General features: G+C 42.0%; 1 protein-coding gene across 1 annotated transcript; it reads right to left on the bottom strand.

Annotated features, from left to right (window-relative positions):
- Positions 1 to 8,916: 8,916 nt before the first annotated feature.
- KCTD2 (potassium channel tetramerization domain containing 2) lies at positions 8,917 to 26,437 on the bottom strand. Its single transcript, XM_033961095.1, has 6 exons — positions 25,974 to 26,437; positions 18,146 to 18,254; positions 16,574 to 16,665; positions 12,824 to 12,919; positions 12,606 to 12,731; positions 8,917 to 11,063 (listed from the first exon to the last, which is right to left on the bottom strand). Exons 1-6 carry the CDS (start codon positions 26,292 to 26,294, stop codon positions 11,034 to 11,036), a joined length of 774 nt encoding a protein of 257 aa, XP_033816986.1. The 5' UTR covers positions 26,295 to 26,437; the 3' UTR covers positions 8,917 to 11,033.
- Positions 26,438 to 26,581: the final 144 nt, after the last annotated feature.

Here is a 26,581-nt window from a genome sequence, read left to right as displayed (position 1 = left end):
TATATTTTGCTGAATCAGTCAGCACATGTAACTTGAGTTCATCTGAAATAATCTGAACTGTGGCAAAGTTCTGAATAACCTTGAACTGGTAATGACTATGTTATGAGGGAACTAGTACAAAGCAACTTTTATTGTGCAAATGTGTTAGCACGTACAATTTAATCTCTGAAATGTTTGCCTTCCTTTCAGAAAGGACCACTTCTGTTGGCAATTACTTTCAGGTCATTATGTGTTATCATTAAGAAACTATGTCTTTTGTTTGAACCATAAGATATGCAAAATATTTCACCAGTGGAAGTACTGATTGCATTATACAAGTCAGTCTGTGGGCACTTTGCCTCAAAGTTATTAATCTCCTTTATCAATCATCAGCTGCATTTCAATGACTACAGTCACTGCAATGAATTCTTATTCTAGATTTTCTTCTCCCTGCCCCAGACCTTTCCTGGTGTAGAAGTTGCACAAAGGTAGAAATCAATATACAATACTATCTCCTATCAAAAAAATTCTATAATGGCCATTACAAGACTGTAGAAAATATGCCTCCATCTCCCAGTCCTTGATGACCAGTTTTTAAGACTAGGAATTAAGTTCAGGAAAATCATTTCATTGTGGCCTAGCCTGACATAAGAATCGCCGCTGCTAGGTCAGACCAGTGGTCCATCGTGCCCAGCAGTCCGCTCACGCGGCAGCCCTTAGGTCAAAGACCAGTGACCTGAGACTAGCCTTATCTGCATACATTCTGGTTCAGCAGGAACTTGTCTAACTTTGTCTTGAATCCCTGGAGGTGACTATTGTAATATCGCCTATCTGGCAATTACCCAGAAGAACTTGCAGCGATTACAACTGGTGCAAAATGTGGCGTTTAGGCTGATTTACGGGCTGAAGAAGTTCGATCATGTAGCTCCTTCCTACCGACTCCTGCATTGGCTGCTGGTGGAGGCACATGTGAAGTTTAAATTTGTATGTTTCTGCTTCAAGGTACTTTTCGGCCTAGCCCCCAGATATATAACTGACCTTTTCTCTTTCTCAACCAATCAACATATGAGAAGCTCAAATTGAATTTTGTTTCTCCACCGGTTAGAGGATGTAAATTTAAAAGACATCTTCAACATCTCTTCATACCAGGCAGCATTATGGGGTAAAGATCTGAAACAACTACTCATGCTTGTGAATACTTATGGGGAATTTAGGAAACACCTAAAAACATCTGTTCCTAAAGTACGTAGGCAGCTGCACTGCACAATCTCTCCCCACAATAACTGACTGCTAAACTTTAACACTGTTAGTACTACTCAATCTGTAACATTTCTTAATCATTGTAAACCGCATAGAACTTCACGGTCCTGCGGTATATAAACTTCTTATTATTATTTTCTCCTATAACAGCCTCCGGAAGAACGTTCCAGTTTTCTACCACTCTGTGGGTGAAGAACTTCCTTACGTTTGTATGGAATCTATCCCCTTTTAACTTTAGAGAGCGCCCTCTCGTTCTCTCTACCTTGGAGAGGGTGAACAACCTGTCTTTATCTACTAAGTCTATTCCCTTCATTATCTTGAATGTTTCGATCATGTCCCCTCTTAGTCTCCTCTTTTCAAGGGAGAAGAGGCCCAGTTTCTTTAATCTTGTACTAACCGTTGACATGCACAACTTTTCATTAATTGTTTTCCAAACTGTACCTGCTGAGATGCTCATTTCTTCAACTATTCAGGAAACCTTAATTTGTTAGATGACAAAATTAAATCCTCAATTTTTTGGCACATTTCTGTGGAAGTTTCTTCCACAGGTCATCCAGTGTGAGGGTCATCTTCAATAGACTCTCTACCCCACTTGAACTGCCTGCTCCAAAATTTTACTTTGTAGGACTCATCATAAACTGCAGTCATGGGGTCATGGTATCCTTTCGCTTTTTCCCTTCTTTTATGAAAATTTTATCCCTGAACGGCTCCAAATCTAGCAGTTTCTTACTTGATCCACACAGACTCTCCTGAGATCCTGTTTCTTGGAGTGTTATACTCACACTGATCCGCAACTGTATGGTTACATGAGTAACCTTGAGATATGTCACAACATGCACAGACTTGCCCCAACATGCTTACTACTTTCTTTCATACTCAGGTAGATAAATTATTGAACACCCCTCGCATAAACAAGCAAGTGAATAATAGTGAGACTTTTGCAAGGCTGGCATAAGGTATGAGCCAATGAGGTACAGGCTCAGGTATCAAAGACTGTCTCACTGAGTTGCCCTTTGCAGCAATGGAAGCTTGTACATTTGTTCTTACCACTATACACTGACAGTTCTTATTAAATACTGTGCAGTAATATTCTGATTCTAAGCTAAATCTGACTTTTTGTTTCTCGAGTCAAGTGTTCTGGAAAAGCAAGATTCAGAATCCAGATAAGGGAATCACATTATTTTACACAGTGGAATCCACAAGACTTTTGCCTTATGGTGAAAAAGTACACTGGGTTACAATAGGCACCATTGGCTGTCACTCAAAGAACTGTACATTGAGAGGATTAAAATAGGGGGAAGCCCTTTGCACATTGCCAGTGAAAGCTCATGGTACTGTGGCAGATCTGTTCATTGAATTGGAGGCTACAAGGGAGAAGGAAACTGGCAGGTAACCATCCCATATGCATATTCATTCTACTAACTGTTACTGTTAAATGCAAAATCGAATTACGAGGATAAATCAAAAAGTAAAGGCAAAATACATTTAACCGTTTTAATAGAATTAACTGTGAACAATTGGACTTATCACTTTTCCACATAGTCCCCAATGCATGATAACACATTTGTTATATCGTTCAAACTAGTTTCCGCATTCCTGCAGAGTTGCTTTTTGGCTGCTCCCGAAGCCAGTTGAGCACCACTTCCTTTATTTCATCACGCTTTGGTTTTTGCTCTCTGGGTCCCAGTGATGCACCCATGTCTCGCCAGTGACAATTCTCTCCAGAGTATCTGGATCTTCTTCATACCATTTCAGGAACTGGGTTACAACTTCCACACACTGTTGCTTGTGCAGATCAGTAAGCTGTTTGGAAACCCATTGTGCACAGACTTTCCTGTATCCCAAGTCAATCATGCATTATGGCAAATGCAGATTCATAGCCAATATCCAAATTTACAGCCAACTGAGACACCATTATGTCAGTCTTCTCTAATCAAGGCATCCACCCTGTCAATGTGCTCATATGCGATGTTGATGGGCAACCAGAATGACCTTCGTCTGTTACACCTGTTCTTCCTGCTTTAAACCTTTTTACGCATTCATAAACCTTTCATTGATTCATGGTGCTACGATCATACTGATTCAATATCCAGTTTCTAAAGGTTTCACTCTCTCTGCTCAAAGTACACATTGTTCTTTGATAGTGCAATCTTGCGATGGAGTGTCCATGTTTATGACCTCATGGCTGCCACATGACTAAAGGCCGAGTGCTATACTGTGGACAAACTATCCAACAGGCAATTTAAGAGTACATATGTCGCATTTCCTAGCTCTCTTCCGATTATCACAATTTAATAATTGCCTTTAATTTTTGATTCACCCTCATATTAATGTATTTTGCAAGTGAGATAATGAGTCGCAGAAGAAATCCTAACTTTTAATCACATCCCACTTTCAAGATATGCAGTAGAAGGTACCGGTGCTTGCCCTCCCGTATAGAAAGCAGACTGGGACTGGTCACTTCCAAGTTTTATGCCAAGAAATCTGGCCTGAAGAGGAGGCTGTAAAAATATATTTTAAATTAATAACAAGCCTGTTTGAACATAGAATAATTGATTCTGTTGCAACAATTTCGCAATCTTTATTGTAAAATGAGAACAAGTTACCACAGCATTTCCATGCTCATCCAAACACATTTCATTGACAAACTAGAGCAAAAAGTACCAACATACAACAGAAACTACAAAGTCTCCAGTGTGTAGGCAGAATCTGAGGGATGCAAGCCCACCCAACAACTGTGTGAGCAAGGAAGGGACCTGCAGTGCCTGAAGTCACTCCTGAGATAGAGGAAAAAAAAAGTGTAAAAAATAAGAACACTTGAAAGATCTAATCCAGTCCCTTCCTTATGTGCTGATCCTAGGAGGCCACTTTCCACAGATTCAATGAGTCCTCAGCTTCCTTCTAAGGCAAAAAGAGTTGCAGTACAATTTCCTGGAAAGTTATTATAAACACAGGCATCAGTATCCATTTACCCAAGATGACACAATGTGACTCTTCCTGAGAAGTTTTCATTTCTTGGTTGTACCCATACACAGTGCTAGTTTCAGAATTAGGAAGAATAGTTAGCTTCAATCCTTTTACATTTTTGCTTGACACAGGATGCAAGTTATAGATGGTGAAGGGAGAGACCTCTTCTCCAACTTGTTGAGATGCTGCAGTTAGGATAAGAGAAGATCACAATTAACAGTACCATTTTCTCATAATTTTAGTAGTCAGTGACGCAAGGATAGAAGAGCCATTCCTAGAAGAATGTCCTACGAGGGATGCTACAAGACACCATCATCACCTTCTCCCTACTGAGGTCAAGAAATAAACTAGCTACATAATAAATATAGATATTCAATATGGAGATTCCTTTTGCGAAAAAGCAAGCAAACAATAGCTGCAGCTCCAAAGCAACCCATCTTATTAAGGTTAATTGGGGGTGAGAGAAAGTTATCCAACACACTCGCTTCTACTTCTTTCAGAACAGACCATGAGAACTCCAGATTGTGTAGGCTGCAGGGAGATGAGATGATACTGTTTGAGTCCTAGACGTCAAGGATCCCAAGACAGCTTCTCCACAAGTGAAGAAGCCAGCAACTGTTCTCCACAAATAAGCAATGGTGTTACTTATAGTTTTGCAACAGAAACCATTTTCTTCTAGAATTGCTTTGTCCTTTTTCAGGTATGATGGTTTTCCCCATCATTAGGAACATCAAACTGTGGATTTGGAGGCCTCAGTCTCCCTAGGGGCTTCCACTGACAACATGACTTACATCATTTCTCAACTGAATTATGACAAGTGGCTGTGAGCATTGCTAGATTCACTTTAGGCCCAGATTCTATAAACAGCGCTTGGCGTGGTTGTCAATCAACTGCTAGGTGCCATTATAGAATCACGCTTAGTGGCACCTGAGTAGATTTGGGCGCCAGCTTTTCACTTGCCTAATTTGGCAGTACCTATGTCAGATGCCTAATTCAACCATGCCTATTCTCAGTCCATAACTACGCCTACTATTTCAGATAGGGGTCCTTAGGCATGGGAAGGTGCCTCTACTTAGATATCCTAAGAGTTTGGCACCGAACTTTTAAATTGCTTAATTAACCTTTTTTTTTTTGACTGGCTGGAAATCAGCGCAGTCAATTACCATGCCGATTAAGACAATGAAAAAAAAATTGGCGCTGATCCCAAATTTAAGTGTTGTTGGCCCTAATGTAGGCATCCTTTATAGATTATGGCCCTTAATGACTAGGATAAAAGATGACAATATTTAAACATCACAGTGTTCAGGCCCAGCCAATGTTTTTTTGTGCATCACTGCGATCAACTGATCATCCTGTAAAGAGAGCAGAAAGAAAACAGATGTTCTGCCGAGCAGAACCGTCCTGGCTTCTGTTTACCGAGCAGTAACTGAAACATGTTTGGAAGCGAGGGCCATCCTCTGCTCAGGTGGCCCAAGATTAGACAAAACATTCAACTTACTACTAGTATGCAGGGTCACCTAGTAAAAAAACTGAAGTTATCTTCAACTAAATCACAGAACAAATTTATATTTTATATATATTTTGTATTAAAATATGTGAACGTGCTCAGACCCATGAAACATCTGCATTATCACCAGGGCTGTGGAGTTGGAGTCAGAGAGAATTTTGGGTACCTGGAGTTAGAGTCATGGGTACCAGAAACTGAGGAGTGGGAGTCAAAGGATTTATCTATCGACTCGAGCCCTGCCAGGGCTATGGAGTCGGAGACAATTTTGGGTACCTGGAGTCGGAATCATGAGTACCAGAAACTGAGGAGTTGGAGTTGAAGGATTTATCTACCCACTCCTTGGAGTCAGAGACAATTTTGGGTACCAGGGGTGCAAACATGCCATATAGGAGTTTAAATGCCACACAAGCACATTTGAAGTGTATTCTGAAATAAACAGGAAGCCAATGGAGTTGTCTTAACAACGGGGAAACATGACCAAACTTTCTCTTTCCAAAAATCAATTTAGCTCACATAGCTATGTCAATATGACAGGTTAAATTACAATTTCTGGTAGAATTCTGTATGTCATATATACAAAATGGAACTCACCATTGCAACGCAAAAAGGTTATGCGAGTAAATTTCAGAAAATCTGGGGACCGTTAACAGATTTTTGTAATGAATGATTGACTTTTCCCATGATAAGATATTTGATTAGAGGGAAAAAGGGGTGGGATATTATTTCTGATTATTACATAATATATCAATATTTGAATGAATTCACAATAAAGATGATTTTATGTATTATTGAATTGGGAGGGAGTGATGGGGATTATTATATTCAATAAGAATGATATAAATTTAGATTTCTTACATAATATTTTAACATTATAGAATACTAATTTTCTAATGAAATGTTAAATTTGATGCTAATATGTGAGTTAATCAAGTGTGTATCTTTAAGTTTGATATGAGTTTATTTGATACACTTGTTGTAACATACAAAAATGAATAAAGAATTATATAAAAAAAAAAAAAATAAATAAATTTAGCTGCCGTATTTTGTATCAATTGAAGTAGTTGTAAACTACCCTTACTCAAGTAAACAGAATTTCAATTGTCTAAGTGTGCCAGTATTATGACCTGCACCAGCAGTGTAAAGTGTTGCTGGTAAAATAAGTGCTTAACTTTTTTCAGCATCTCTTTACTAGCTGGTTTACTTGATCTTGAAATGAAACGGAAGAATCTAAGATGATTCCCAGAATCTTAGATGAAAATTCAGTTTGCAACGATACACCTGATTTCAAGGTAAAAGAACAAGGAACCTGTTCCAGCTTCGGAACAATCCAGTCTTAGCGGCATTAAGTTTCAGAGAAATTGCCCATGCTTGAAGTTTGGAAACACAAAGATCTATTTTTGATTCTAAATTGTTTAAACCAGAATCATCGTCGAGTAAAATAAAGATGTCATCAGCATAAATAAATATTGTTTCAAATGTTGTTAAACTGAATCTCTTTAGTGAGGTCATATAGACATTAAAAAGTATTGGTGATAATGGAGAGCCTTGTGGAACACCACAAGTAGATTTCCACAATATTTACCACATAAGAACAAAGTGATAGAAATTTGGTAAACCAAACCAAAACTTTTTGATCTAAACCAATTTCCGAGAGTAAATGAATCAAAATATCATGATTTACTACATTAAACGCTGCTGAAAGACCAAACTGTAATAATATTGCATATTTATTTTGAGACAGTAAACTTTGAATTTTCAAAATTAGTGACAACAGAAGTTTCAGTACTGAAATTTGATCGAAAACTGTGTTGAAATGGTAGAAGAATGGAGAATTTCTCTAGATAACTAGAGAGCTAGACACAATTGATTCCAACAATTTTGTCAATAATGTGAAGGGACAGCAGGATCCAGGTCTGCGCCCTTCAATAATGGTGTTAAGACTATATGCCCCATGCTGGATGAGAAATATCCTTTTTCAAGAGAATAGATTAATAATGTGGTCAGCCACAAAACCGCTTGGGAAGAAATGCCTTCAAACATATATGAGGGAAAAGGATCCAATGAGCACCTACATTTTCTCAGTTTGTCACATAATTTAATGACTCGAGTCTCAGTTACAGCCTCAAAGATGCACCAAGACCAGTCAACAGGAGTGTCCACTGTATTGATAACACCCGCTAAAAAATTGTCATAATTTACTTTAGAAAAGGTAGCTCTTATGGTCGAAATTTTATCCTTAAAGAATTTAGCTAAATCATCGGCAGTTGAAATGCAGGATTGATTTGTCTTATCACTCACAGTGATAAGAGATCTCCAAAGTCTGAAAAGGGCTTTACTTTGATCATCGGATCTAACTATTTTGCACCTATAGTAATTTTTTCTAGCTTTCCTCAATTCCAAATTATATTCCCTAACTTTTACCCTCCAAATTAGCCTATCAACAATTGGTAGAGCAATGAGAGTGCTGTGATGGTTCCTTCTAAGCTAATGCAAGTGGTTCATGGCTCCGAGCACTTTCACACACACACACATTTATATATATATATATGTATATATATATTGTTCTGTGATACAATTGAAGATTATTAGTGACACGGGCAGTGATACTGATTTGAATACCCACAGTTTTGTGAGAAAAAACAGAATTACACAATAATGGGGAGGCAGTCCAAGATGATCATCTCCTTTACTCCCCACCTTCCAAATTTAAGAAAAAACTGCAGCCAAAAGGATGCTTTCCAAGATTAGGCTGTAAGAGCTCTTTAGGGAGCCTGTTTAAACTCCCCCTATATCTCTAAAGATATGATCTTTAATTACACAAAAACATAAGAATAGTCTTACTGGATCAGACCAATGGCCCATCTTCACAGTGGCCAATTCAACTCACTAGTACCTGGCAAAAACACAAATAGTAGCAACATTCCTTGCTACCGATCCAGGGTCAAGAAGTGGCTTTCCCCATGTCTGTTTCAATAGCAGACTATGGACTTTTCCTCCAGGAACTTGTCCAAACTTTTTTTTAAAACCAGCTACATTAACCACTCTTATCCCATCCTCTGGCAATGTGTTCCAGAGCTAAACTATTCTCTAAGTGAAAAAAATATTTCCTCCTATTGGTTTTAAAAGTATTTTCCTGTAACTTCATCAAGTGTCCCCTAGTCTTTGTAATTATTGATGGAATAAAAAAAAAACTGATCCACTTGTAACCATTCCTTCAAACTTATTTCATTCTGGTCAAATCAGTATATACAAAAAGGAAATACAAAGGGGAGTTCCCATAAGCTCCATCAATGGGAGCATGCACGAACCCAAAATCCACCAAAGAAAACCCCATACAATTCTCATATCCATGCAATGACACTCAGATGAAAGCAGGTGCTACCTCTGCATGCACTGAACAGGGAGCACAGCCTCCTCTTAAAATAGCCCAATCAGTACATTTTCATGATTATAATAAAATCACAGGACACCGAAAAAAATAGAGCCGAGACACCCAGGACTTCTGAACTGGAATGCTATCTTTTACAATGTAGTGTGAAAGGGGATTTAACAGGAAGGTCATGAGCATGCATCAAATACTTCAAGAAAATCCCCTCAGAAAGAAGGAGAAACCAGCAACTTTTCCCATGTTGACATGGTACAATGTCACTGAAGGCCTCAGAGTCCAGTTTGGCTCAGCTTTGAAATCCATAAGGAGAGAGGCACAAGTGCACACTGTGCAGACACTCAAGGCATTCCTGAAACATCACAAACCCAGACAAAGAACAGTAACACAGTTAGGCAGATTCACTAAAAAAGGAAATACAAAGAAAACATTTTCACTACACCTCTTTGGACCACATCAAAAGGCAGCAAAAAAAAAAAAAAAATACAACAAACCAGCAACAGTCTTAGCAGATGTTGCCACTTCGTACCTGAAGAGGGAATTCTACAGTCTGTTCTTGTTATTTGCGCTTTCCCAATGTGCAATTTCACATATCTGCAGTTGCATCTATTCTGACCAATATTCCCCATTCGTGCTGCTGTGTTTATGTATTCATGGACTTGCTCTATAAAAACTCTTTTCTTTGCTGTCATTTTCACTTTGTGACTTACGTTTGCTTCCAGATATGGCCCCCAAGTGTCCAGAGTGTGAATTACAAGCATCTACAGTGCTGTCCCATGCAGGAAGCTAACCCTATTTTCTCAATAGGATCCACTGTTCACTTTCTGTGATTTTGAGGTGCTGGAACCTAACCTCTATTTTCCCATAGCCTCGATGTCTTGTTATTCACAATTTTGCAGTTTGCAAACATTTTTGGGAACTGTACTACCGCAAATAACGAGAATGGACTGTACTGACATCATACTAAAGTTGGATATTTTCAAGGTGGCTTTGTAGTGCTGAGAGGTGGTGGTCTATACATTGAGGAGACACAATTAACCAAAAATGTGAAATATTACTACTAAGGATGGCTAATGTTCTTTCCATGATAGAAGTTGTTCCACTAACTTGAAGTGAGCACAAACCTGTTCTTTGTGTTCCCAAGATTGATATTGTTTGTGGTCTGACTTCAAATACTGGCTGGCCTTCCTACTTTTATTTCTGCTCAGAATATGGAAAACAGCAGAATATTTTGTGAGGTTTTATATTCTGCAGTAATTCTAATACAACCATATACTGTATGAGTGATGAGTAGCGGTAGTAATAATTGAAATCTTTCTTTCCACTACTTTCATGATGTCAACATAACACAGGGTTCCAGCAACATCAGAAAACAAACACTGCTTGCATTTAGAAATTTGCTACAGCAATTAACAGGTTTAGTTTAAAAATTAATATAAATAAAATCAGATACTAAGAAATCTGCACTTGTAAAGGAGAAGGGCAAAAGAAATTCCAGTGTTAATTTTAGAATGGTTTCCTTGGTCTGTAAAGAGAAGAGGGCTAAAATGAGCGCTAGGCTATATAACACATAACCCTCAGTTTATACAACTCAGCTACATCTCCAGATGGAATGTGCCATGCCTCTAAATTTGCTCTCTCTGACCTATTTTGGTAAGTCCTTATAAAAAGCTTGCACAGGGCACAGGTCAAAAGCTTTGCTATGAAGAAAAATAAAGAAAAAAAAGGAGTACAGCGCTATTTTGAAAAATAAAATTCTTGAAGAGAACATATGATGAGAAGAAAATTGCTTTCCTGGAATAAAATCCTTTGGTTTAATAATTGTTCTCCCTCAGCAGAGCAGACCTAGCTTTGCACTGCATTGACCTGGTATCTGTATAAGACCAAAGCTGGAAGGCCCAAGAGAGGCCTTGCCAAACTGTCTTTTTTTGTTCTTCACATCCGAGATCCTCGTTCCTGAAGAATCTGCAATGGAAACAGGTGAAGTATCAGCCACGCATGCTGTAGAACTGCTCTAGACAGAGGTGGAGAGTATGCACACATAGAAGTGATGTTTGAGCACATTTTGGTATGTTATAACAGCCTCTCAGGGGCAAAGGCAAGCCAGCTTTTTATTATTTAGCTTGTGTTTCTAAAGCTTAGCATGATGTACAAGTGTCAGCCGAGTGCCAGGAATCACCCCTCCCTGGCCACAAATCATTTAGGATTACAAATATGGATGTAAGAAGTAGAAAGCCATTACTGATCTCAAATATATTCAAATGGGCTCATTTTGGTATTTCATGGTCACTCAGGGATCATTCAGAAGTTAAGACAGGCTGGAAAATCTGAGTGACCATTAGATACTAGAACTCTAAGGGCTCCTTTTACTAAATTGCGCTAGAAGGGTTTAGCGCAGGCAGGTGAGGTAAATGCCCTGATGTTCATCGGATTCTTTGAGTGTCAGAGCATTTACCTTGTCAGCCTGCGCTAAAATCCTCTAGCGCTGTTTAATAAAAGCCAGCATAAATGATTGACCAAAACCAAAAATGCCAGTGATGTGTACAAAGCACAGATTTTGGGGCCATTTGGGCTTTTCTCCCAAGTTCTGAGCTATGCCAGTTTGTTTCATACATTCACTTTAATAAAAAGTTTTAATGTGTAACACTAATAGATGTACATCCCTAAGAAAAACCAAGTTTCCTTGTAAAACAGTAACTGAATACAGCTACAGTTGTAGGCTGAGGAGCTAAGGTCAATGGACCGAAGAATGAAGCAATTTTGTTCATACTGCACATTTTTCAAAAAGGGCAGGATGGTGGCAATTACTCCTGAAAGCAAGTAAAACTGTTCTATAGCAAATATTGTCAGAGGTATCTAAGAGATGTTAATTCTATGTTAGAAACAGTTTTGATTTTGGAATCATTGCTCTAGGTAATCAAAAAACACGGCAGATCCTAATGGATGACCTCCTTAGCTAGTGACTAATTCTCATAAGTTTAATAGTGAAATCAGCTTGATTACGTTTTTAAAATTACGAGCCTGACAGTTCTTTAAAGGATTTCTATTTGTTTTCTTCTTTGCTAATGATACTTTCTCATCTTATTCAAGGGGAGGCCCCACACCACCCCCAACAAAAAAAGTACTTTTGCTCATAACAGATTTTCAAGAAACCAGAGTGCTAAGGGTAAGGAAAGGAGAAACCAGTCCAAAGGAATGCAACAAAGCCCAAACTAAGGCTGCAATAACAGTTATTGATTGGTACAATTGCAAGGGTGGGAAAACATGGATTGCAGGTGAGGAGACCTAATGATTTCTCTATGGGCTGAAGGCAACAGACTTAAGCATTTCTCTGCAACATCTTTGGCCCAGGGTTCTAGGTGGCAGGATTGTTCTCCAATTGACATAAAATGTACTAAGCCTACAAAGATTTTCAGGAAAGACAGGAGCTTTGAGAAATGATTGCCCAGCATTTGACAGAACAGCTGCCAACAACAAATGCTGCTTGAATAAAAGGCAGCTTCTTACCTTTGCCTTCTCACTGGGTTCTATAACTAGGCCATTGGTCGAGTTGTTAAGCTCCCTCGAGACGACGCACAAGAATTCTGCCTGATCCTCATTTCCATAGTTGTAGGAGGATCCAATATTGATAAGCTTAGGAGGTAACAAATAAAATATATCTGAATATCACAAAAATACATGATGAATGCAGTTCTTTCAGGGATTTACATTTAGAATGACCATACCTGCTCAAATTTCCATCCATCTGACATAGTGGAAACCATCTGAGTGAGCTCCTCTTCTTGGCACTGCAATACTCGGTACACATGTTTCACAGGACCCTAGGAGTCATGAGAACAAGGAGGACACAACTGAAATTCAGGTAGTGAAGATCATCTGTCCCAGTGACTTGTCTGCAGTTCTCTGTGGTTTTTTTCTGAAAAGCAGACTGCGCTAGAAATTAATTCTATACATTCTCCACAGGCCTGTCTTTCATGTCCTGCATATAACGCACAAGTTCTACTTATACTGTAGCACCACTTCCTTATCCTCAAACACACACCAAAGCCCATATGTTCTGCCCTGTATTCACAGTGCCAGATGCTTTTTGCCATATTGTTCTTCCCCTGATGTATTACACATCCTTCCATCACTGTGTTTTGTTTTTATCTGTACTTGTTCTTGTCTAAGATCACCATACAGTTTTATTTTGATATACTTTTAATATATGTTTTGTAATGAACAAACACCATTTTTTCTTTTGAAGATAAATTATTTAAGGAGGGGTGGGGGGGAGGGATTGTACAATTGGAGAGAGGGTAAAATGAATTAAGAAGAATAGTGTTGGGAGGGAGGGTGGGTTATGGGTTTATATATATACAATTGTTATTATCTTGATGGATTTATCAAGTGTTGTTCTTGAGCCTATGTATGATTTTTCTTGTACACTTGTTGAATGATTAAAAAGGAATAAAGAATTAAATATATATATATATATATATATATATATATATATATTTCTATAGTTTCCCCTTGTGCACTAAGTAATATCTGTATAGGCAGTAATGCAGAAAGACAAGTCAGTAAACAATATTTCTGCATGACTTTATGACCAGGTACTGGGGGAAACTCTTTACTATATTCCCATTTCATTTCTTCTGAAAAGCATAAGAACTTTAATGAAGCTTAATACAGATGTGCCCAAGCCTCTCTGGAAAAACAGCATTAATAATCTTTTTTTTTCCTTGCTTCTACAAAATCAGGCAAGCTGTCTACCTTCTTTTAAAGAATAAAACCAACTCTCCCTCCCATCTTTCCCATTATGCAAAGTGGTAACCGAAATGTAAACCAGTTAATAGAAATATTTTTTTCTCCTATCTGATGTCATCTTTCCCAGTCTGAGCTCACTTGTAACGGTCAGATGTAGCCAGGTGAAGAAAGAAAAAGTTTATGGAAGACATATGACAGTAGTAAAGTTTGAAGCCTTGATGACTACTGCTCAAGAGTCTCAAAAACATCCCCCCCCTCTCTTTTACAAAACCACAAAAGTGGTTTTTAGTGCTGGCTGGCGCACTGAATGCCATGTGCTGCTTCCGAAGCTCATAGGAACTCTACGAGCACTGGAGCAGCGCAGAGAATTCAGCGTGCTGGCCGGTGCTAAAAACTGCTTTTGCAGGGGGGAGGGGCTAAAAGGGGGGGGGTTTGTGATTCAGATTATTGTATGTAATCATATATACTATTCTTGACTAATTTCCTGATATAAATTTATTTTCAATAATTAGTGTGTATATAAAATGTGGTAAAAGTAAAGAACTTAAGAATAGCCTTACTGGGTCAGACCAATGGTTCATCTAACCCAGAAGCCCGTCCTCATGGTGGCCAATCCAGGTCACTAGCCTGGCAAAACCCCAATAGTAGCAACATTCCATGCTAATGATCCAGGGCCTATATGTTTAAGAAATATAGCTTTTTTTTGCATGCATGCCCTAGGCTTTAACTAAGAGTAGCCTAATGGTTAGAATAGTGGTTTAAGGACAAGGGAATCTAGGGTTCAACTTCTGCTTCTCTCATTGACATTTTCTTCACCTCTGGGCAGTTACTTAACCTTCACTTGCCTCGAGCATTATAACTTAAACCTTGCCTAGAGGGCATGGTCTATCAGTTGTGCCTGAATTTGTGTTACCTTGAGACTGGATCTGGAAGGACAAGAAATGAAAACAAAATCATATCTAAGTTGCTAGTCTCTTGGCTTCATCTAGTCACATGTTCCCACCCTGAGAAGGCTGATGAGCAGTTCCTCTAATTATTTCTTTACTAGGGCTCTTTCAATCCATCCTTTCTACAGCAAGTGTGTTCCAGTTTTATGCTATTTTGCATCAAACACAAGGCCCGCAGGCCGAATCCAGCCTGCCTGGCTGTTTTATGTGGCCCGCAGTTCAGGGTCGGCATTAGGGGAGAGTAAACAGGGCTTCAAGATGTCGCCTTGCTTTCTGTTTTGGACACTCACCTGACGGCAACAATAGCACTTGTGGGCCGTGGTGATCATAAGCTTGCATGCATCAGCAACACAACAAAAACAAATTTAACTATGCCAACCCCAGCGACGCACCCAGCTGCCGGCCCAGCAGTAATTTTACAGTGCCGGCCAGTAATTTACACCGCCGGTGTGGTTGTCAACTTGTGCATGCCGGCAGCGCACCAGAAATGAATTTAACAGCGCCAACCCCAGCCGGGACGCGTTGCTGGGGCTGGAACAGTTAAATTCATTTCTGGTGCGCTGCCAGCATGTGCAAGTTGACAACCAAAACGGCGGTGTAAATTACTGGCCGGCACTGTTAAATTACTGCTGAAGAGAGGAGGAAACCAGACCACAAGAGAAAATTGAGGCAGCGAGGGGGAGGTGGTGGGGGCGCTGATTATAACCGTAGGCTTGCCCTCTTGATTTCCACCTCCAGCTCCATCTCCCTACTGGTCTGGCCCAGCAGTACAATGTGCGCAGGGGTGGGGGAGCATGAGTACCTCTCCTGCCTCCAGTAATATTCTGCACAGCCGCAGTGGTGAGGGAGGGAGACGACAAAGGTAGGGGGAATGATTTTATTTTCAATTTAGTGTTCGAACTGTGTCAATTTTGAGAATAGCAAAGCTGGTCTATATTTTGCACTGCTCAGGAAGAAATACATTTGTTTCTTTTTCTCTGAGGGTTGTACTGCATGCAGAGTCTTGAATCTTGGGGTTTCTTTTTTTATATATTATTACTTTTAGTAGGAATGAATGTTGTGTAGTTTAATTTTGTGTTTAATCATTATGGGCTCCTTTTACAAAGCTACGCTAGCGGTTTTAGCGCGCACTAAATTGCTGTGCACGCTAGATGCTAATGCCAGCACTGAGCTGGCGTTAGTTCTAGCTGCATAGCATGGGTTTAGCGCATGCTAAAATTCTGCATGCGCTAAAAACGCTACTGCAGCTTTGTAAAAGGAGCACAATGTGTTAATAAGATTATATTGTGTGTGTGTGTATATATGAAAAACGAATGGAAACAAGTGTTTCTTTATAATTGAATGTAATACATGTATTTCACTTGATGTAAAAAAAAAAAAAAAAAAACGAATGGAAAAAATTGTGTTATAATTAGTACTATTATACGACTTAGCCTGTGTTTTGGATTTCGGCTCCTTAATGTGATTGAGTTTGACACCCCTGTTTCAGACCATTAAGTTTATCCATTTGAGTATTTTTTAGAGGCTCATTTCTTATTATTTCCCCCTACTATTGTTCTTCAGAATTCTTTGCGAGGGTTGTTTTTGCCTTTGCACTTTGCCCATCTCACTCCTCAGTCATGGCTAGGGACAGACTACAATTTTCCCCACCACTCTGCAGTCTTTTACTACACCACTATTAAGGAGTGCTTTATCGAAGGTTGACAACTGCTAACCTACAAGATGTCAATTTTAAATTCTTTCACAATTGTGTTAAATGTAGCTTTAATGGAATCTTACTTGAGAAGTTCTGTTCTCGTTATCGCGTATTCGTTCTTTTACCAATCGCACTAGAGAGGCAATATTGTAAAACTCTGCTTCCTCTAGCACTCCTGGAGAGAAAACAGAAAATAGATATTCTGAGGCAAGAACAGAAATGTTTAACAAGACTGTAAACCATAAATCTAATGATCAGACACCTTAAACACCTTTTTATTATATAAGAATATAAGTAGGGTGGGATTGGGATATATGATATTTGTTTTAATTGGTTTATTCCTAATGGATGGGATGGGTGGGGGAGGGGTTCTTTTTATGCTTTGGTGATTATAAATAAGAATGTCAAGTGATTTGTAAAATTCTTAATTGAATATTATACACTTGTTGTAAGATATGAAAACGAATAAAGATTTAAAAAAAAAAAAAAAGACTGTAAACCATTTTACAAGATTTTAACTTGCATTTTAAATAATATCACAATGATGGATACTGCAAAAGTTATAAATAAATTATAGGATGGTTAGAGCAAAATCAGCTGTCTACTTAGTTAATAAATCCCTGTCACAAAAATTTATATTGCTATAGCCGGATTCATTTGCATATATCTAATTACTAGGCCATGAGGAAACAGCTTTCACAATACTTGCTGGTCTTGTTAAAACCTAAATTGCACATATAGGGCTCCTTTTACGAAGCTGCGCTAATGGTTTTAACGCACGCACCAGAGGCGGTAGCGGCTAGCGCGTGCGGCAATTTAGCGCGTGCTATTCCGCGCGCTAAGGCCCTAGCGTGGCTTAGTAAAAGGAGCCCATAAAGAACATTAACCCCCCTTTATCAAGCTGCGCTAGAGGTTGTGAGTGCAGGTTGGTGAGGTAAGTCCTCCGATGCTCATGGGAATTCTACGAGTGTCGGAGCATTTATCGCACTAGCCCGCACTCAAAACCTATCGCGCAACTTGATAAAAGCGAGCCTAAGATATATTCAAGCAAATAATCTTATATTTTTGAACTGCATTCTTGCCCTCTAGGCTTCCAAGCACAATAAGAACCAGTTAACATTGGTCAACAGTGTTCTAAATATAAGACCTAACATATTAAGTTAGACCACAGGTCCACTGAATCTAATATCTTGTTTCCAACAGTGACAAATCAAGTTCACAGACACCTGGAAGGATCCCCAAAAATAAGATTCCATGCTGTTTATAAACAGAGATATTCTGCTGATTTTTGTAACCTTCTTTGAACCAGGCACTGCAGAAACAGTCCACACCTAAAAGCCAGACTAAAATTCCCTATTATTAACACATGGGACTGTGGGCCTTCACATCACAGCCAGCCTGAAACTAAGGACTCAGATCTGGGTCTTCCATATGGCTACGTGCAGCATGGCCACTGGATCATCCTTTTGGCTAGTGAAGGCAGTATTTTAGCAAAATTCATGTCATATTTTACAGTGCTGTCTGTATGATAATTACATTACATTTAGGGAAATGTAAACTATAATATGCTTAAGAAAAAGCATTTCTGTGATATAGGCTGAAATGAACATTGTCATATAGAAAACGGCAGATACCCCCAAGCTCCCATTTTCTACCTTCTTCTGCCAACTCCTTGTTAATGATTAATTTCCCATGTCGGAGGTAGTTCAAGATTGGGCCGAAGAAGGTTGGATCTCTGTCGATCAGATAGGCTCCTGTCTCATCCTGCAGTTGAAACACAGTAAAAAAAAACAAAACAGAAAACAGATTTCTATTAAAAACAGTTCTTTATTGTCTGGCAGTGACTCCATTAGAGACAGAGCCTATTTGACAGCATTTCTTAATGGATATCAAATACATTGTTGGTATTTATTTACAAAGTAAAACAAACAAATACAAGGGCGTGCTGAAAAGTTCTCAGCCCAACCAAAAAAGTTATGACGTGGAATCACGAAGCTTTACAAGTTATTCCACATATTCACCCCTAAGTTCAAAACACTTGGCATATTGTGTCTGAAGTTTCTGTAACCATTCCAAAAAATACTCTGGTGTCTGGTCACTGAACTACTGCTCCGTTACAATCACCTCTGAATCACTCGAAAACTGTCACCCCTTTCAAATTCTTTTTACGGTTTGGAAACAGAAAATAGTCGGAGCAAGATCTGGTGAGTAGGGTGGATGGTCTATGCCAGTGGTTCCCAATCCTGTCCTAGAGGACTACCAGGCCAATTGGGTTTTCAGGATAGCCCTAATGAATTTGCATGGAGCAGGTTTGCATGCCTATCACTTCCATTATATGCAAATCTCTCTCATGCATATTTATTAGGGTTATCCTGAAAACCTGATTGGCCTGGTGGTCCTCCAGGACAGGGTTGGGAACCACTGGTCTATGCACTGAAACCCAAACTGCGTCAAAACATCATCGTTTTGCTAGCCTTGTAAGCAGATGAATTCCTTTCCGCTGCTCCTCTCTCCTTTTTTCTTTCAATGCCTCCTTTAAACGGCACAGCAAGTTACAGTAGTATTCTGCATTAACTGTTAGGCCCTTTGGAAAACAGGCAGTGATTACAAACACCTTCATGATCCCAAAACACTATGGCCATGACCTTTCCTGTTGACCTTTGAGTCTTGAATTTCCTTAGCCTTGGAGAACCATAATGCCGCCACTGCATGGATTGTTTTTGTCTCAGGATCATAGTGGTATAACCATGTTTCATCAACAGTAACTAGTCGTTCCAAAATGTTGTCACGAGCTTGCTGAAAATGCGCTAAATTATGCATTATACATCCAAAATATTCCCTGGATTATCTGTAGTGTCTCAGCAATTGTTTTAGCTGGTATTCACCAATCTGCCAAAATCAGGTCATGGATATGGGCAACAATTTCAGGAGTTGACACCATTTGAGACCTCCCAGGTCCTGAAATCTCCATGCTGAATGTTTGCACACCACTTCTTCACTGTGGAGTATGATGGACATTCGTCACTCAATGTTTGTATCATACATTCATGGATTTTCTTAGAAGTTTGCTTCTGCGGGATTAGGAATTTCATGGCAGCTTGGAGTTCCACACTTTTCATTGACATGGTTCAATCAATGATCTAAAACAATGTCAAAACATAGCATTACAATTCTGCAAATTGGCACTTTACAAAATAAAATAACACTATTTTCAGCTATAGTGTCAAAATAATACTCAGAATTTAGGAAGTTGGTTGGACTGAGAACTTTTCAGCATCCCTTCGTAGAGACTATGCCCATTTGCCCATCAGTGCTCATTTGAATGGACAAATTGGAGAAAACAATGCCTGAAAACTGGGAAGAATGAATTGGGAAGGTTGCTTAATAGAAATGTGATGGCTTAAAATGGTGGTGGTTTATTCCTGTTCCAGAACTTCTCTAATTCTGCCAGTTTTTAACACCCACTATAGTATTTTTGTGTATAATAAACATGATACTGTACACTAAAATTAACCAGAAGATGATGTGTGTGCTGGGTAAATAAAAGACTAAGGGCTCCTTTTACAAAGGCACGTTAGGGCCTTAACGCGCAGAATAGCATGCGCTAAAATGCCGCGCGTTAGCTGTTACCGCCTCCTCTTGAGCAGGCGGTAGTTTTTCGGCTAGCGCGCACTATAATCCGGTGCATGCGCTCAAAACGCTAGTGCACCTTCGTAAATGGAGCCCTAAGGAAGAACATGCATTGCTTGCTTTCTGCAGGATACAAGTTTCTAGAGTTCAGTGTGGTTTACCTTACAATGTTAAACAAAAACCATATCCAATTATGGAACAGTTTATATTCGGTCAAGAAACTGGTAGAGAATTCCACCATTTTGCAGACTGTGCTCATGTTGATTTCCTGTCTCTCTAGGATTAGGATAATGACATGCTAAATAATTTTTTCAAGATGTATCATAGTTTTTAATTGGTACTTTGATAAGATTAGACATGTAACTAGGAGAATCTTCATAAAGAATAAGAAATAGAAGGGAATATAAAATAGAATGAGCCTCAACTGGAAGCTAGTGTAATTTTAAGAAAGAAGAGTAAATTTTGAAGCCCCATATGCTAGCTATACTTGAGTTCTATAGCCTATTCCAAACAGATTCTTTGCAACCCACATAAATAAAAAAACAAACTTCAATAACTCAATACTCTGATCAAAAGTTATAGATTACCGTATGTAACATAGTGGCTAGTAGATTTAAACCTTAAGCTGAAACATTACTTACTAAGCTTCCCTTTTCCCCCTATGTACAGTTTGGCGGGGAAAAAGCCTCCCCCCTCCTTTTTACAAAACCGTAGCATGGTTTTTACCGCTGGCCATGATGGTAACAGCTCCGAAGCTCATAGACGTCTTATGAGCGTCAGAGCTGTTACCGCTGTGGCTGGCGCTAAAAACTATGCTACAGTTTTGTAAAGGGGGAGAAGGTTTAGTAAATGAAATCTTCAGGTGTAAATTTCTTGAGGCAGAAAACTTGTACCTAGGAAATGAACTGGAGTCAAGATTCACATTTACATCTGGAGAGGTGTCTTGTTTCATGGCAGAACTATACAAATAAAACCATGCATTCTGTTCACCTGTTGTCCTTGCCTACTGCAACATCTTTGAAGGAAAGCACCCAAGGCAGTATACAATCAGTGTTAAGTAAGTAGTCTACAATTACCGTATTTTCGCGGATATAACGCGCACCATTGTAAAACGCGCACAGGGGTATAGCGCGCAGAAATCACGATGATATGTACAAAAACTTTTCTATACCGCGCTCAGGCATATAACGCGCATGCTGCCCGACTCTCCTTTCGCCCGCCCTGACTTTCCGTGCGCTGTCCCGACTGTCCGTTCACCCCCCCTGACTTCCGTGCACTGTCCTCCCTTGAAGTCCTGTCCCCCCTTGAAGGTCTGTCCCCATCCTGAAAGCCTGATGCCCCCCCCGACGTCCGATACATCCCCCCCCCCCGGCAGGACCACTCGCACCCTCACCCCGAAGGACCGCCGACTCCCCAACAATATCGGGCCAGGAGGGAGCCCAAACCCTCCTGGCCACGGCGACCCCCTAACCCCACCCCGCACTACATTACGGGCAGGAGGGATCCCAGGCCCTCCTGCCCTCGACGCAAACCCCCCTCCCCCCCACCCGACCCGCGACCCCCCTGGCCGCCCCCCACGACCCCCCCCCCACCCCCCTTCCCCGTACCTTTGGAAGTTGGCCGGACAGACGGGAGCCAAACCCGCCTGTCCGGCAGGCAGCCAACGAAGGAATGAGGCCGGATTGGCCCATCCGTCCTAAAGCTCCGCCTACTGGTGGGGCCTAAGGCGCGTGGGCCAATCAGAATAGGCCCTGGAGCCTTAGGTCCCACCTGGGGGCGCGGCCTGAGACACATGGTCGGGTTTGGCCCATGTGCCTCAGGCCGCGCCCCCAGGTGGGACCTAAGGCTCCAGGGCCTATTCTGATTGGCCCACGCGCCTTAGGCCCCACCAGTAGGCGGAGCTTTAGGACGGATGGGCCAATCCGGCCTCATTCCTTCGTTGGCTGCCTGCCGGACAGGCGGGTTTGGCTCCCGTCTGTCCGGCCAACTTCCAAAGGTACGGGGAAGGGGGGTGGGGGGGTCGTGGGGGTCGGCCAGGGGGGTCGCGGGTCGGCTGGGGGGGAGGGGGGTTTGCGTCGAGGGCAGGAGGGCCTGGGATCCCTCCTGCCCGTAATGTAGTGCGGGGTGGGGTTAGGGGGTCGCCGTGGCCAGGAGGGTTTGGGCTCCCTCCTGGCCCGATATTGTTGGGGAGTCGGCGGTCCTTCGGGGTGAGGGTGCGAGTGGTCCTGCCGGGGGGGGGGATGTATCGGACGTCGGGGAGTCGGCCGGGCAAGAGGGCTTGGGCTCCCTCTTGCTCCGATCGTGGATGCGGGTGCGGGTGGGAGCGCGTGCGAGCGGTCGTTCGGGGTGGGGGTGCGAGCGGTCCTGCTGGGGGGGTGAATCGGGCGTCGGGCGGGGTGGGAACTATGTTTAAAAACTTTTGTATACCGCACTCAGGCATATAACGCGCGAGGGGTATGCGCGGTACGTAAAATCACGTATAACGCGCGCGTTATATCCGCGAAAATACGGTAGAGTACCAGTATGGCCATAATAATATGCTTTAATATCAACACACCACACAGCAGAACAAGCTAAACTTGGAAACATAAATGAAATCACAATGTTTACAATAATATGATCCAGCATTAGCATGTATATTTTAAAACAGGGGTGCCCACACTTTTTTGGCTTGCGAGCTACTTTTATGTTTAAATATATTTATTAAAGTTTTGCAATAAAGTGCCAGAAAAACAAACAGAAAATGCAAACAGCATTCTCACCTATGTGCACAAAACAATCCCCACCCACCCTCAGCCCCCCCTTCTATCCCCTCCCAAGTCCATAAAATGATAATGGTGTGAGAGAACACAAAGTACCAAGTGATCAAGGTTACAAATTCAGTAACCTACTGCGAGCATGAAGAGTAAGATCCATTCAGAAACGCTCCCAAATCTGACAAAAATGATGGCCAGGTTCCATTTCAAGATCACCAACTTGTCTCTGCTCCTAGGAGGGGTGCACTATCATCAGTAATCTCCCGTGACAGTAAGAGGGCGGGTCCTCGGACAGCCAATTCGTCAAAATGGCTTTCTTGCCCAAGAGCATCACGCTTGTCACAAAAGCTGTCATCCATTTAGGCTTCGATGATGCAATATTAGTATCCAAAAAGCGCTCTTGGCGCAGGAGTCCACCGCTGACCCCATAGTGTGCCTACGTGCTGAGCTCTATGCCTACATGACAGAGACTGTTGCTGATTCATGGGAAGGTGTCACTTGCAGGCTAGCGCGGGCAGACAGAGTCATCCCCCCCCCCGGAACAAACCCAAAATGTGCTAACTTCACCAGGCTCGGTTCTGCTGCAAAAGCAGCGATCTGTGGCTCAGAGCTGAGCGGGGATCGGTGGATGCCGAGGGCTGCTGAGCCGAAGTTCAAAAACTCATTGAGGAGCTGCGACCCGGGGTCTTGACTGCCGCTACCAGAATGATCCAGTTGGGCCGCCACGTGAGCGGATTGCTGGGCACAATGGACCTTGGGTCTGACCCAGTGGAGGCATTGCTTATGTTCTGAAGCCCAGTGAGCTTGGATGATCTGTTCTGATTACCAAAACTTGCCATTTCTTTCCCTCACTTTGGCTCTCTTATTCCACTTCTTCTTATTTCCTAGTCTGTCACTAATTCTATCATCTTTCTCTCCCATCATTCTGCTTCCCTTCTATCCAGCATTTGTTCTTTCTCTCCCTTTTCTCTCCAGCATCTTCCCTCTCCTCCATTTCTATCCAGCATCTGATCTGTCTCCTCTCTTCCTCCTTTCTGCCCCCTTTGTCACTCCATCCATCTTTCTCTCTCCCCCTTCCATCCAGCATCTGCCCATCTTTCTCTCCCCCCCTTTCAGCCCAGCATCTGCTTCATTTCTCTTTCTCTCCCTTCTAATCAGTGTCTGCCCCATCTTTCTCTTTCCTCCCTTCAATCCGAATCCTCCCCCTTTCCTCCCTTCCATTCAATGTCTTCCTCCCCTCGCCTTTTCTTTACATCCATCATCTGTCTTTTTCTCTCCCCCCCAGGCATTCCAGCTTGTCTGTTATCTTTCCCCTTTCATTCAGTGTCTGATCTTTCCCAAAGGGTGGTGGACACCTGGAATATGCTTCCAGAGGATGTGATAGGTTCAAGAAAGCATTAGATAAGTTTCTGAAGGAAAAGGGGATAGAAGGGTATAGATAGAGGATTACTATACAGGTCCTGGACCTGATGGGCCACCGTGTGAGCAGACTGCGGGGCATGATGGACCTCTGGTCTGATCCAGCAGAGGCACTGCTTATGTGCTTATCTACAGTCTGTCTCCTCTTACCTCCTACATCCAGTATCTACCCCCTCCCACCTGACACCTCAAACGCTGCCAGACTGATGCGAAGCCTTTCCTCCAATGTCAGCTCTGACTTCGGGAGAAGACTTCTGGGTCGGCTACATATGGCGTGCTGCAGGCTGCCTCCAACCCCTGCTGTTAGCTGGACTCGAATGAAGGGGTGGGAGGGAGTGCATTTTTGGACACAGAAGGCATGAACTTAAAAGAAAGGATGGAGGAAGAGAGGGAAAGAAATGCTGAAGTGGGGGAGGGAATGCGTTTTTGGACACAGAAGGCATGAACTGGGGAGAGAGGAAAGAGATGCTGAGGTGGGGGAGGGAATAGAAAGGGAGAATTGGGCGTAGGTGTGTCAGTGAGCGAGAAAGAGAAATGGTTGTGTACACTCGGGGAATGGAAGAAAGAGGAGAATTTTTGGTCACAGGGAGGTACAAAATATGATAGGGAAGAGAGAGATGAGAGTGAGAAATGTGGTAGCAAGGGAACAGTGGGACGGATTGAAAGAGATGCAAGAGGGAGGAATGTTGGACAGTGGTGAAGGGAATGGATGGAGAGATGTGGCATGGTGCTGGAGAGGAGTGATAGAACAGAAGGAGAAATGTTGAGCATGGGACTGGTGGGCAGGCACAAAAGATGAAAGGGATATATGCTGGACCATGGTAGGAGGAACCAACAGAAGAATTTACAGAAGATGGGAAAGCGGAAAAAAGAAACTGGGACCAACTTGATGGAAAAATAAGTTTCCAGACAACAAAGGTAAAAAACGGAATTTATTGACTAAAATATGTTAGCTTTGAGAAATGTATATAGCAGATGTCTTTGTATTGTGTTCAAAAGAAAAGGAAATGCATTTCTGGTTTTATTTCTACAGTGTTGAAGTATTTGCTGACCCTTGCTGTGGCTGGTGGGGATCCCCAAGCACCACCAGCAGAGGACCTCCTCCAGAGACAGCCAGAACTCCCCTCCACCAAGCACAGCAGTCGCTGGCAGCATCCATGAGCCACTGAGGTGCCAGCATCTGTGACTCAGGGACGCTACTGCTGCCTGCCAAGCTTGGCAAAAGGGACCACCGGCCAACTGCAGAGGAAGTCGTCAGCTGAGTATTTCTATTTTATATTTACATTATAGGCTCTGGTAGAAATCCGTTTACAAAGTATGCATTCTTCCCAATTAATATTTCCAAATTAATAAAGTGTCTTTGCTTATTTGTAAATGGGTCTCTACCAGAGCCTTTAATTCAGTAGCATAATTAAATGAAATAACTATTTCTGAAGTTTATAGGGACGGGCGGGGACAGAGGGGATTTCTGTCCCCGCGCAACTCTCTATTTTAACTACAAAGGAGGATCAGTATAACCTGATCAGCTAAAATTACTTAAACTCGACTATGCCCGATATTATTGCCTAAAATAATCAGAAAGGCTTCCTTCAGATTTAAAGAAAGTAAAGCATCATTTTACAGTAAAGCACTTTATCGTCCGTCTGGACATTAAACGTTAGGCGATCGGCGGCCGCACCTTGTCCGAGTCCAGGTCCGGATCCTCCTGGCACAGCCGATACAGGAAGGACCTGGGCTCCCGGCAGAGGGTCTGTTTGGTGGTGATAAAGTACGTGCCCCCGACGTTCAAGCGCACCCACTTGGAGCCCGGCTTTTCCACAGGGGGCAGCGGCGGCGGTTGAAAGACGCTCCGCGGGGACGGCGTCGAGCCGTGGCGGGCCTGGCAGGCGAGGCCCGGGCTGGGAGGCCCACTGCGGAGACCGCCAGAGCCCCGAGCGGGAGCGAGCAACAGGTCTCCTCTGTCTGCAGGCTCCGGGGCCTCCCGCTGCGGCTCAGCCATGCTGGGCTCGGTGGCCGTTCAGACAGGGTAGCGCGAGGAGGGCGGCAACGCGGCCATTCCCTCGCAACGAGCCGCGAGGCGGGACTTCCGGGGAGGAAGTCAAAGCTAGGGCTGAAAGGAAAAAAATTCAAGTTAGGTTGAAGACCCAAACGGAAGGAGGTTTTCGGGTAATACAATAAATCAATAGGTTAAGTTCAAAATTAAGAGGTTTTTAGCGCCGACCGGTGGGCTGAACGCTCTGAGCTGCTCCGACGCCGGCCGGCGCTAAAAAGGAGTGAGTTAATAGT

The sequence above is a fragment of the Geotrypetes seraphini genome, chromosome 10 (genome assembly GCF_902459505.1).
Source record: "Geotrypetes seraphini chromosome 10, aGeoSer1.1, whole genome shotgun sequence".
NCBI classification, from domain to species: domain Eukaryota; kingdom Metazoa; phylum Chordata; class Amphibia; order Gymnophiona; family Dermophiidae; genus Geotrypetes; species Geotrypetes seraphini.
This window is presented reverse-complemented; position numbering and strand designations above follow the sequence as displayed.